General features: G+C 42.8%; 1 protein-coding gene across 1 annotated transcript in view; it reads right to left on the reverse strand.

The window, feature by feature from the left end:
* The window catches only part of FRMPD1 (FERM and PDZ domain containing 1), an 84,911-nt gene that overhangs the window by 16,193 nt on the left and 54,488 nt on the right, over positions 1–14,230 (reverse strand). Inside the window, exons 4-7 of the mRNA XM_082469525.1 lie at positions 11,717–11,762; positions 7,890–7,997; positions 4,479–4,574; positions 40–165 (exon numbers count right to left, since the gene is read on the reverse strand). Of these exons, the coding sequence (XP_082325651.1) occupies positions 40–165; positions 4,479–4,574; positions 7,890–7,997; positions 11,717–11,762 (376 nt within the window). The remainder of the gene's footprint in view (positions 1–39; positions 166–4,478; positions 4,575–7,889; positions 7,998–11,716; positions 11,763–14,230) is intronic.

The raw sequence follows: 14,230 nt of genomic DNA on the forward strand, positions 1-14,230 counted from the left end.
AGCCCAGATCTCCTCACCAGGAGCAGGAGCAGGTGGTACCTGCTGGATGAGCTCCTCCTCGTGCAGCAGGTGCAGCCGTGAGATGTTGTACTGCTCCTCCAGGGCCAGCGCAAAGTACTCCATACTTCGGATCGACAGCTTCTCCTTCACCGTGAGGATGATGTCCTGCAGGCACAGAGGCATAAGGGTCACCGAGGAACAGGCCAGCCCTCACGTTCAGGCACAGAGCAGGGAGGACTCCCTTCACTTTCCTCTGCTCCTCGGTGCAGCCGGGGAGAGAAAGGCCTATACTGACTGGGTCCACTGCCAGCGCAGGCAGCCAAATCTTGACGGGCCACATGTGGGACTTCTCATTGCCCCTCAAGGTCCTACACCCACCGCTCCCCTTCCCTCAAGGCTCCAGCACCACCCATACGGCCACCCTCTCTTGCTTTACTCCAAAGGATGAAGCTATCCTTTGGGGCCTTATGCCTCTCTTCAAGGTCTCCAGATTCATCCTCTCTCTGGAGTCTGCATCATCAACTGCTTACCAGACAGAATCACACCACCTACTCTCTATGCAACTATGAGAAATCAACCTGATGCTTCTGAACCTGTTTCTTCCTATGAAATGGAGGATAAGGATGCCTATTCAGAGGGGCTGATGGGATGACATGATAATTAATACTGTGCCACCAGAGTTGCCATGCCACGTTTTCCTCGTTCACTACAGTGGCCCCTTGTCTTTGCTGCCTCAGGGCATTCACAATGCTGTTCCCTCTGTCTGGCACACTCCTCCCACACTCTTCACAAGGCTGTTTCTTTCTCTTCAGAGAAAACTTCTCTGGTCGCTGTGTCTAAATGTGATTGTCCCTGTTATTCTCTGTCCCGGGTCCTGTTGATTTCCTTCATCACTACTGGATATGATTTTCTTCAACGACAGCTCTGTTCTCTAGTAACAGATAAGACAGTACAGTAAAGTTAAGTGAATGGGCTCTAGACCTAGACTTCCCCTCACTAGCTGTGTGTCCCTGGATAAAGTGCTTACTCTCTCTATGCCTCAATGTTTTCATCTCTAAGATGGTCATAATATTCACACCTCTCTCAGGGGTTGTGTGCAGTAAATTAATTTCCCCATATATGGCATTTAGAATCGCACCTGGCACATGGCAAGTGTTCAATACACGCTAGCTGCTGATATTTGTTTTCTTGCTTATTGTCATTTACCCCGCTAGATGCTAACCTTCCCCAGAATGTGAACCTTGCTTGTCTTGTGCTCCATTATATCCCCAAAGCTTGGCACTCAGTGATGCTCAATAAACTTTCACTCAGTGAATAAACAATCATCATAGACTCATCATAGAGGTCCTGCCAGAATCTCAGATTTAGTAAGTGCCACACCATCAGGTGCTACCTGCTCCTCACAGCTCCCAATTCTGAATCCTCTTCCCACTTGCTCCATCGCCCTCCATAACTGACCAGTGACTAAGTCCTGAAGGGTCTATCTGCTTCTGTAACTCAACAACATTAATTCAATGCCTACTGTGAGCTGGCCATGATGGAGAGCCCCTCACTTGACTCTGTCCCCTCTCTCCATTCTCCATTTGGCTTGAGTTCACACATTTCTCCTGGCTTTGCTGAGTGGTGCCCTAAGGACTCCACCCTGCTACCCATCTGACCTCCACCTTGCATCTAGGGCAGGGGTTGGCAAACCATCACCTGTGGGCCAAATCTGGTCCACTGTCTGTTTTTGTAATTAAAGTTATATGGGAACACAGCCATGCCCATTCTCTACAATGGCAGAGTTGAGTAACCAAGACAGAAGCCCCATGGCCTGCAAAACCTAGAATATTCATTATCTGCCTCTTTACAGAACAAGTTTGCTGACCCCTGATCTAGAGAAACTTGTCTAAGCCTTGTACTTCTCATGCTCTCCCTGGCTCAAGAATATTCAGTGGTCCCCATGGCCCACTAACCCAAATCCAAACTCCTTAGCTTAATATTCAAAGCTCTCAAGTATCAGGTGCCAGCCCACTTCTCCCACTTTATCTTCTGCTGCTTTTTCCAGTGCACCCTGCTTGCAAGCCCCATATACTTGCCAAACTTTCCCATCACTGGATCTTTGTTGGTGTCATTCCACATGCCCGGGAAGCTGTCTTCATCTACCACTTCTGACCCATTCCTGTCCATCTTTCCAAGTCGGCCTCACAGGCCATCACATCCTGCGGACCTTTCCTTGCCACCCAGTTGGAAGCTCTCTCTTCCTCCACACCATTTTCACATCCCGATTTCCTGGTTCTGAGCACACTGTACCCACCACAGTCTCCTTGTGAAATAACCCCAGGTCTCATCTCCTCACCCCAGCCCCATTCCAAGACTCTAGGCTCCCTAAGGGAGTGACCCGGGATAACTTATTTCTGTATCACCAACAGCTTTGCCGGCACACACAAAAGAGTCACTAAATGTTCACTGGGTCAAATGACATGTTATTTTCCTTGATTTAGAGAAAGAGGTTTTCTAATGTAAGAAATTTGCTTCTCTTGATAAGGGAGTGGGGAAGAGAAGTCACTGATGAACTGACAGTGGTTTTTCCCTTTTTTACCCATTTGGGGACTTGTTTATATCCCCCCCTCTTTCTCTGTCATAAAGAGCTAAAAGACTTGCTTTTTAAAAATTTGGCTACTACAGATAAGTAAAATTAACCAGTATTATACCAGCTAACTCCTTGCCCATTTCTCCAACTCCATCTGTCATCTTGGCTTTAATTCCCCTGCGGTGTGTGTAAATCATCTCAAAGTCTTTTTGGCCACCAAAGGGGGACTCACTTTAAATAAATCATCCCCTCCATTCCAATGCACTTTGCTCAAAGATGACAGAAGTAGACACCTTGTCTAACGCATTTGCACAACTTTCATGCAGAATGGCAGCGTGGCCACCTCCAGTGCAGGGTTCAGAGACAACAGACCAAGTTGGAAGCCGGCTAGAAGCTAGCTGACCTTGACAAGTTTGGGATCTCTTGGGCCAGTGTTCTCATCTGAAAAGTAGGTTAATAATTGTCACTTTACAAGGTTACTGGGGGCATTAAGTGAGATAGTGCACGAGGAAGTACCCGGGGAAGTGCCAGACATGTAGTGAACACTGAACAAATCCAAACTCTCCTTTGGGTTTGAACTTCCCAGGGTCAGACAGGTTTTCTCCAGCTTCTCCTCAGTCACACCAAGATAAGAATGGGATAGGGCATTTGGGGCAGCCCTAGGAACTGCCTAAGGGAGGTGCCAGGGAACACTGGTGTGTGTGCGTGCATTGAGTATACACGTGTGCACTCAGGTGCATGTGCATATGTGTGTGTGTGTGTGTGTGTGTGTGTCTATCTTGGCTACTGTCCGGTACCTATAGCTGCACATGCCCACCTGAACCTGCTCTTCCCCCAGTATCAGAAGAGCTGGGCTCAGTGTTGACTCTTACACGGTTTTTAATGTTTGAACAACTCCTTTGTTTGCTTCTTCCCTGGTGCCTCCCTCTAACACTATTTGCTTCCTTGTTCAGAAACTATAGTGCCATCCCTTATTGTCTATGGATAAAATCCAAACTCCATTGCCTGCCATTTGAGGCCGTCCCCAGCCAGCCTGTGCTGTCTCCCACTCCTCCCATGAGAAAATGGCCTGTGTTCCAGCCCTGTGGGATGGTTTACTACTTCCTCGGCAATGTCGGTCTTACTGGCTCTCCGCCTTAGTTCATGGGACTTCTTCAGATTGATGTGCATCCTCTAACCCCTCAAAAACCCCGTCCCCACCTGTGCTTGTTGAAGTCTGAGAAACCCTTCAAAGCTCAGCTCAGGTCCAGCTTCTTGCAAAGCCTTCTCTGACGTCCTGACAGGACAGAACATGGTCAGAAGGAAAGATGGTGCTCTTTCCCTTGCGTGCTGAGCACTTCCTTGTCCCTCTCTTTACAGCCCTTACTTCGTCCTGCCCTGGACTACTGGGAGCTCCAAGAATGTCCATCTTCCCTCAACTAGACTGCAAGCTCCTGGGAAACAGAGACCACTTTCTACCTCATTCTGTACCACCTGCCTCAGAGTATCTCCTTTGGGGGAACTTGTTAAATGTAAGTCAAACTGACTTCCATCCAGAACAGAATTCACAGGGGCCTGGACCTGCCCGCACACCTTGCCTGGGATTTTAGCGACTCTAGTCTTTTGGGTAGCAGGTGGAGTCCCATACAAGAGGCAGGGAAGCCCAGTGGTTAAGGGTGACCGCTTTTGAGTTGTATTGGGTACTTCATCTCTCTGAGCCCTGATTTCCTCCCCTGCAAGATGGTGATTAAAATACCAGCTTGCTGGGTGTTTGTGCAACTAAATGAGATAACACAGTGCTTGGCTTACTGCAGGTGCTCAGACCATGGTGGTTGTGAGATCACCAAGGTAGCTGCCTGGCAAGATGCCCCTGGGGTCCTGCCAGCAAATTCTCACTGGGAAAGAGATTCAAGTTTATTCCGAATACCTTCACAGTCGTGTGTGCCTCAAACTTGAAAGCTTTGGTCTGTCCATTCTCCAAGTACACCTTGAGCACGTTGGGCATACACAGCAGAGAATTACCCTGGAAAACACAAGAGTAGTGTTGAAACTGTCCCTTCCTGTCCCTGGGTGTGACAGATCCTCAGCTTCCCTGGCCCTGCCTGGTGCGGACAGCAGGATTCTCCCCAACCTCCTCACCACATTGTAGATTGATTCTTGACATTTGGAGATTTCTCCAATGGATGAGGTCTATGCCACACAGATACAGGCGTGCTTTGTTCCAGGGATAGCCACTAGAACTGGAAGACGGTGAAGAGTGAGCCCTGCCACGAGCATACTGACAGCACTGTGCGAGCCTGTACGATGTCACGCGGCCATCAGCTGACACTTCACTGCTGGCTGCCTCCCTTATGGGATGCAATTTGGCAAGTCAGGTGACAAGCAGGCACATCGTCCCAGATGGGCCTTTCTGAGATTCTTGCACTGTGCCTTGTGGGGTTGGGTGAAATGGGGGTAGGAAGCTCCCTCAGAGCCCCCTCAACATTTTACTGCTTCATTCCCTACAGTAAAGCAACACCAAAGGGCAGAGGGCTGCTCTCCGCCTCTACTCATCCCAACCATCACTCCGGATTTATGCGATCAACTGCCCCCAACTCTAATCTCTGCAAAGAGTTTGGGTACAAAGCCCACCTGGGTTAGAAGCTTACCATCTTTTTTCAAAAACCTGACAGCCTTTTTCAGATGAGAATTTTGTATCTTCTAAATATAAGGTCACTTGTATCGTTTAAGCAAGACTCACATTCATCACTCTACATAACTTTTTTTTTTTAAACCACAGTACTTTTATGGAAGAAAAAGGAATATGGTCATATCCCAGTGCCATTTCACACTCAGTCAGGGATGAGGGATTTCACACCGCTCATGCTGTCATCTCACTACTCTGGTTTAGGGTATTTAGAAATCTTAATCTTTGGAATTCCCAAGTATGACATGCTTTCCTTGATACTTTATTATTTGTGATTTACCAAAAAATACATCCATAACATCATCACATAACTAAGGCTTTTCTCTAAGGCTTCTTCCAATTTTTATCTATACCTGTAAATAGCTTTTAGAGAGCCGCACTAATAGAACATGCACGATTCTATGTACATTTTTACTCAACACATATACACTTCTTCATGTGCGTTTAATGTTTATAATTTTAATGGACTTATAAATAGTCTGTTGAGCTGAAATATCAGAATTTCTGTAACCATTCCTCTGCCCTAGACATTTAACATTTTTTCAAATTTTTTGCAATTTATCTATCAGTAAAACAGATATCTTTAACTACATGGATTTTTGCATTTAAATTATTTTATAGACTTAAATTAATGAGAATGTGATCCTTGGCCCACTTTTATGGCGTTCATTAAGTTTTGTTTTCTTCTACTCCCAGAGATTAAATCAATTTACAAAGCCATCAATTAGTACATGAGTGTAGCTACTTTCTTGGCATCAGGGCTTACATTTTTCTTTATTTGTGCTCATTTACTAAGTATAAAGTAGCAGTTCTTAATATTTTCCTTTGCATTTATTTAACAGTTAGCAAAGTTAAGCATATTTGAAGTGTTGGTTTCCTTAAGTCAGACAGAGAAAGATAATACTGTATGATATCACTTATATGTGGAATCTAAAAAGTAAAACAAACTAGTGAAAATAACAAAAAAGAAACAGACTCACAGATATAGAGAATAAACTAGAGGTTACCACTAGGGAGTGGGTGGAGGGGCAAGGTAGGGGTAGGGAATTAAGAGGTACCAACTACTGTGTATAAAATGAATAAGCTACAAAGATATATTGAACAGCACAGGGAATATAGCCCAAATTTTATAATAACTATAAATGGGGTATATAACCTTTAAAGATTGTGAATCACAATGTTGAAACTTGAAACTTATATTGTGTATCAACTATACCTCAATAATAAAAAACCCCCAAACCCCCAAATGTTGTTTTCCTATTTCAGATTCTTCTAGGGCCTTAGTATGTTTCAAGGGAGAAAGTTTAGCAACTGATTTTATCATCTTTTAAATACTTGAGAGGATGAAAAAGTAGGTCACAATGATGAACTCTCGCTGGTTTGGCTGTCTCTGCCTCACGTGGCTGATACAGAGACTCGGTACCCTGAGCTGCAAGTCCCCCCAGGGGATCTGGTTCACATCTGCAGAACCCTTATTCTCTACCTGTTCTGTTAGTTGGTTCTAGCTTCTACTTCTCTTTACTATGTACTACTCTTAAAAACACACGTTGAATCAAAATTTAATTTGCTGAAGAGGTTTGATCCATCTTCACAAACATGGACACACAGAGACTCAAATACTTCAGACTGACAGGATCTCAGGTCTTTTCTGATTAATACACTAGGCCTCCCACTAGACCTTCCTGAACAAATCCACCTTTTACTCTGAGGTCTAACGGAAGGTGGAGTCTGTTAAGCAACAGGACAAGAAGAAAATAAGGGCTCTCCAGATGTGAACCAGATCACCTGAATCCTGTGTTAGAATGGCCCTGACTCCCCATTCACTGGTCTCTATGCTAAGAAAATCAGATAAGGACAAGCTCTGATTTGAAAGTTTCAAAATCTATTATTGATCACTGAATTCAGAATGGTAATAGTTACAGACCATCGGGTGGAAAATATTTAAATTATGAATATATGAGTCTTTAACAGTCCACATTGAAAACATCAAACTCTAGCCAATATTTTCCCTTTACAAACTTGTCTTCTGAACCCTCATATCCAACCACACCAATCCTGGGTATTCCCATATCAAAAAGAACTAGACAGCATATCACAGTGGAAAACAGAAGAACTGAAGTCACACAGACCTGTGCTCCTGTATTTCTAGCTATGGGATCTCAGAGGTTAATTCTCTTAACCTCTCTAAGCCTCTGCTTCCTCTTTTGTTAAAATACCTCCCATGCAGGATATGGTGATGACTAAGGATTATGTACCCAAAATTCACGCAATAGAGGTTCAACAGATGATGAACTCTTTAAAAAATCCAAAGCCCCCCCCCAACCCGGCCACCATCACTACTATCAATATATCACCTTCAGAGGAAATACTAAGTTTGAAGATTTAGAATGAGAAATGAACAATCGGAATCTGTTGAAATTTCAAGGGCAGAAAAATGGAGTCACAGAATGACAGAGCCACACCCAGTGCGTCTCTCCCTGTCCACCGTTTGCAGGTGCCTCACTAAGGGGGCACAGAGCCTCCAGCAAGCCCGCTGCACTCCCTCTGCATCCCCTCCGTGCTGCAGATTCCAGAGTCTTCAGGAGATACATGCCAGGAGGCAGCTCACCCACTTCATGAAGAGTCATTTCAACCCCCTGACCAGTGACGCACCTGGCTGTGTCCGCTGACGAGCACTTCCTCTGCAAAGTGCACCTTCACGGGGTTAGTCTTCAGCCTGGCTCGCTTCTCCTCCGTTAGGAAGGAGGACTTGGGGACTCCCTGCAAAACATTAACACGACACACTTTAGAAAAATGTGGGACTTTCATAAAAGCCATATACATCTTCTCATTTCTTAAAAACAAAAGCAAAAGCTTGACAGCTGTTGAGAATTCAATTAAAACCCACAGAGAAGGACGACATCCCATTAAAGATCTCTTTTCATAAAATTTAGGGATCTCAACCCAATGTTCTTATGCGTCTGAGAACAGCTCAAGATTCAATACAGTGGCCAAAGGCTGTGGTATGATGAAGACAAAGAGAACTGGCCTGTGAGCAAAGAGACCTGAATTCCAACCCAACTTCAGATACTTAACAGTTCTGAGAACTACCTCAAACACAAATTGTTATGGAAGAAAACCAGTTGTGTGTATGTGTGTGTGTGTGTGTGTGTGTGTGTGTGTACACACTCCTTTCTTTGGCCTTCAGTCTTCTCTTCTGCACAATATGGGAACTGGACCAGGAGGCAGAAACAGCATCATGCTAACGAGCATGGGTTCTGGAGTCTAACTACCTGAAAAAAGCCCAGCTCTACTGATTTCTGCATGTGAGACCACGTGCCTGTGAGGCTACAGTGTCCTCATCTGTAAAAGGGGGATAACCAATATATCTACCTTGTAGGATCTTCTTTTGGCACAAATTAAATAAGACATTAAATATTAGTATTAATATTATAATAAATAATGTATTATAAATAATTAATAGAAATACAGATCTATACAATTAAACCAAAACATATTTTAATCATAAAATTCTATGTCCTAGAGAAGCAGTAATTAATATTCCAACTTAGGATTTTATAATTCCTAATCAATTTCAAATCATTTGAGGACTCTAAGAATCCACTCGGACAAAGATGAGCATTCTTGCTGAAGTAAAATATGTATGATCATTTGTCTTACAATCATATAACTTCTGGTGAGAGGCCCGAGTAGGCTAGACAATATTCAGGGCGTTTCTCAGGGGCGCAGGGGCCATCACCTGGGCTAATATCAGCTTTCCCTGCAGGACCTCCAAAGTACAGTATTCATACTCCTCTTTTCTTGGGAACCTCATAGGAATCTTAGGAATGGTACTGGAACATGTTAATTTTCCTCTCCCTATACTTTTTATTTTTTAAAAGGAGGCAGCTATATGCTGTTTCCCTCTCTCCTTACTTAACAAGTGCTAGCTTTTGCTATCATTTCTTGGAAATAGAGTAGGAAAAGAACTACCTAATTAAGATTAAGATGTTCTCCACTGAGATGATAATCAGCTAAATGAAAACAATCTCTCAACACCTGCATGATCATTTATAGCGATTAGCTTTCAGTATACTGTTTTTTTACGTATTGGTTTCACATTATTTCATAGATAAATTCTTCTATTTAGAATAGAAGAATCTCCATTTATCTGTGCATAAAACACTTGGTCTGTCATATTTATGGCAAACATCCTAGTCCTATTTAGGTGGGGTTTTTTTCCTGTTCTACTTCTAAGAAACAAACAAACAAAAAATAACACTTCAAATAAGGAGAGGAGGCAACAATTTCTTTGCTTTTTAGTGTTATGAAGTTTTTGGACCACAGAAAGTTAATTTTTTCCACATAATCAAATAGCTGTTTGTTCCACTGTACCTTCTCCCACTCCCTAAATGCTTAGGAATTCTTTCTGCAACTTACGACTGGATAGACACCCATCCATACTGTTGACATTTTTATGGTTTGTTTTTTATATTTAAGTCTTTAACATCAAATGGTGTGAGATATGTCCCAGTACAATTTCTTGAATAATCATGTTTTCTCCCACTGATTTGGGATGCCATATTTATCATATACTAAATTCTTATACTGGTATCTATTCTCGGACTTTCTATTTGATTAGATTGATATAGCCAACATTTCATCAATATCACACTATTTTAATTACTGCAGCTTTATTAGTTTTAAAATCTAGTATTTCAAGGCCATTCTCATTATTCCTTTTAAAAAAGATTTTCTTGATAAGTCTCACCTTGATATACTTTGTCAAAATCCAAATAAAAGTCCCACAGGGAGTCTGAATTTTCCTTAAGCATATACATTAACATGAGAAAATCCGACATATCAGTAGTCTTCCCATCAAGGAACATAATATGTAACTCCTTTTATATTAAAGAAAAATTTTACTTCCTTCAGTATTATTCTAGTTTCCTTCATGTAAGGCCCACATATTTCTTTTCCCTAAAGTTCTCCTATTTTTTAATTTTTTCCTGTAAAGAACTAGCCCTTGGATTTATTTATCAACTTTCCAATTTTTTCTGTTTTCCAAAGCATCATTTAGATTTAAATTTTTATCATTGTCTTTAATCTGCTTTATGCTTGTTTTATTAGTCTTTTCTTCCTACTTCTTTTTTTTTTTTAATAAATTTATTTATTTTATTTATTTATTTTTGGCTGCGTTGGGTCTCTGTTGCTGTGCGTGGGCTTTCTCTAGTTGCGGCGAGTGGGGGCTACTCTTCATTGCGGTGCACGGTCTTCTCATTGCGGTGGCTTCTCTTGTTGCAGAGCACAGGGCTCTAGGCGCATGGGCTTCAGTAGTTGTGGCTCACGGGCTCAGTAGTTGTTACTTACGGGCTCTAGAGCACAGGCTCAGTAGCTGTGGCACACGGGCTTAGTCGCTCCGCGGCATGTGGGATCTTCCCGGACCAGGGCTCGAACCGGTGACCACTGCATTGGCAGGCGGATTCTTAACCACTGCACCACCAGGGAAGCCCTCTTCCTACTTCTTGCACTGAATATTTACTTAACCTGTTTTCTTGTTAAATAATAAAATCACTTTTAAGGTTATGAATTTTTCTCTGAGTATAGCTTCAACTGTATATAATAAGTTCTAAGAAGTAGAGTTCTAAATTTTAATTATTTTCTACCTAGTCTATAATGGTAATTTTTGCTTTTCCATTTGATTCTGTCTTTACTTAGGAGATTGCATTTTTATTCCAAATGACTGGGTGGTTTTAATTAAGTTTTTGATAGCTATCAATTTGTGTTTTATTATATTCTGGAAAAGAGACTTATACAATTGTTTCTTTGGGGAATTTAGTTTTTTTTGGTGGTCTGGTATGTGGTCAGTTGGATTAGATTATTAAATGCATTTTTAAAATTCTCTATGCCCCTATTTATTTTCTTGTCTATTTGTGGCCAAGGCTAAGAGGTATGTACTAAAGTCTCTCAGAATGAGAATTTTCTGTCAACTTTTCCTCCTTGGTAGTTTTCTCTTACAATCTGATTATATACTTTCCTCTGTATCATATATAAAGGACTCCTAGGCCTACAGTGGTTTAGGATGGCTGGTGCCTTTCTGTGCATCATCCGTGCCACACCTTGCCTTGCGGCCGATAAAACACGTTCACATTCAACACATTGTTGGGTCCTCAGAACAGCCCATTAGATAGACAAGGCAGTTATTGTCCTCATCTCTGTTTTACGAAAGTCAAAACTGAAACTAAATGACTGCTTCACAGTGATATCACTCAGACCTGTCTTGAAACTCCTAGTTTGGTACCCTTGTCATCCCACTCTGCATAATCACAGGTCTGTCTCCTTAGCTGGACCATGAGTTCTTGAAGCCTGGACCCACATCTGTGTCCTCCACAATACTGGCACACAGGCTGTTTATTCTACGGGGGATATTCTGCTGGGGGTACAGGGTGTTGGGGCCAAGAAGGGTGAAACTAACACACAAGACATAAAAAGAGATATACCGATGTGCAGCGAACAACTGTGATTGAAAGAGAATCTTCAGCTTCCCTGAAAAAAAAGAATAAAGGTAAAAAAAGTCATCATTCTGGGTGATACACGTGTGTGTGTGCATGTGTGTGTGTGTGTTAGGGTCAAAAAGACTGGTAGAGGGCTTCCCTGATGGCGCAGTGGTTGAGAATCTGCCTGCCAATGCAGAGGACACGGGTTCGAGCCCTGGTCTGGGACGATCTCACATGCCGCGGAGCAACTAGGCCCATGAGCCACAATTACTGAGCCTGCGCGCCTGGAGCCTGTGCTCCGCAACAAGAGAGGCCGCGATAATGAGAGGCCCGTGCACCGCGATGAAGAGTGGCCCCCACTTGCCGCAACTAGAGAAGGCCCTCGCACAGAAACGAAGACCCAACACAGCCATAAATAAATAAATAAATAAATAAATAAATAAATAAATTAAAAAAAAAAAAAAAAGACTGGTAGAATTACAAAGCAGCCTCTCTTGCCTCAGCTTCTTTGGCTCAGCAAAATTGAGAAGGACACTGAGAAAGCAGTGATCTGTGAAGGAACTTAAGCTGTCCCAGATGCCACTGCTACCTTAAGAAAATCTTCAGATACTTGCCTCTACCATCTAGTCCATACCTACAGCCACTAAATTAAGTCACTTATCTTTCTTTCTTTTTTTAAATTTTATTTTATTTTTGGCTGCACTGGGTCTTTGTTGCTGCGTGCGGGCTTTCTCTAGTTGCGGTGAGCGGGGGCTACTCTTCGTTGCGGTGCGCGGGCTTCTCATTGCGGTGGCTTCTCTTGTTGCAGAGCACAGGCTCTAGGTGTGCAGGCTTCAGTAGTTGTGGCACATGGGCTCAGTGGTTGTGGCATGCGGGCTCAGTGGTTGTGGCACAGGGGCTTAGTTGCTCCGCGGCATGTAGGATCTTCCTTGACCAGGGATCAAACCTGTGTCCCCTGCGTTGGCAGGCGGATTCTTAACCACTGCACCACCAGGGAAGTCCCCACTTATCTTTCATTTAGTCTATATGATGGAAAACTCATCTGGTTGCTATGACCACTAGCTAGGTTTATGTCCAAAAAAAAAAAAAGAAAAAAATTTTAAGAGAAAACAGAGCAATAACACAGATAACTTAGGTTGCTATTTCAGAAAACTGGCTAAACATTCATGAAATAAAATAAATGAATGTGGATAACCATGATCAGATAAAAGCCAACAAGTTTATGGTGTTTGGGCACACAAGGTTGGCGGGCCCAATCACTTAATCAAATACTAGACATTTTTGTTTTGTTATATAATCTCTTAGGTTCCAAAAGTGATCAAATCAACCAGATAAGTGCCAAACTTCCACTTTGCATTAGAGGACAGAACTGAAAAATCGATTCATATTTTCCTTTATCTCTGCCATTGCTAGAGAAGCAGTTTGCAAAATAATTTCATTGGATTTCTTGCAATATGAACGTTTAGGCCAGCTGCTGCCAGTGTGTTACTTCCTCTAACAGATAAACTCAACCTGAGGTTTCTAAGTGCCTGGGGATTGCCTCTTTTCCATTTTATATAAGAACAGGTCTTTTTCAAGAGAATTCACAACAAACCAACGTCCAAGTACTCTCAAAAGGACAGTTTGGCCCCACAGATAGATAATCGGAGGAATTAGAGAGATTTTGTTGGTTTTTTGTTTGCTTGGTTTTTTACTTTTATAAATGGCAATGACACTGGGAACTAAGCTAAAAAAGTAAGCAGTTCCAGGATTCCCACACAAGGCACGTAGCTGAGAGTGCAGATGCAAGCATACATCAGGTCACATCCCCACTCACGAGTCTTCAGTGGCTCAGTCTTCCAGGAGGAGAATAACCCCTGAACTCGCTGTGTCAGCACCAAGACCCTCCATCATCTGGGCCTCACTTCCCAGAACTTTTCTCTAGGTATCCAGTGCCTCAGACAAATTGAACCGCTCAGTGTCCCCTACTCCCCAGCCAGTCACTCCTCCTTATCGCTTTGCATGGATTATCCTTCACCTCCATCTTTGTGGCCCAAATTCTACCCAGCATTAAAGGTAGAACTTGGCCAGCTGAAATACTTCTGTACTCTTCTCTGTTTTGTCAAACCACAACTTCCCCACAAGTTGGAGGAATCTCCAGCGTTTACAGCCCCTTTCCCCTGCTTCTCTTGAGGCACTGTCTGCCCTCAACCTTAGCGGGGTATACACGAGCTGTCTCTGCACTACCACCCTGTAAGTGTCTGGGGAGTGGAGTCCCTTTGCCCCCCAGGGTTTCTTGCCCATTGAACAGATCAGGGTTCAATGTTACCTAAACATCCAAATTTTGGTCTACTGTTTTAAATTGTGAATACTTTTGTTTATTAGTCAGAGTTTGATCTATCTAGCCTGGCAGAGATATTAGTAGCAGTGAAAATCTAAAATTCATTTGCTGGAATTGAGAAATTCTTTGAGAAAACCATCCGGCAATTGGGAAAGCAAACTTCATGATTTCCATAACCATATTTCATTTTTTAAAAT

This window comes from Balaenoptera physalus, assembly GCF_965194825.1.
Source record: "Balaenoptera physalus genome assembly, chromosome: 7".
Lineage (NCBI taxonomy): Eukaryota > Metazoa > Chordata > Mammalia > Artiodactyla > Balaenopteridae > Balaenoptera > Balaenoptera physalus.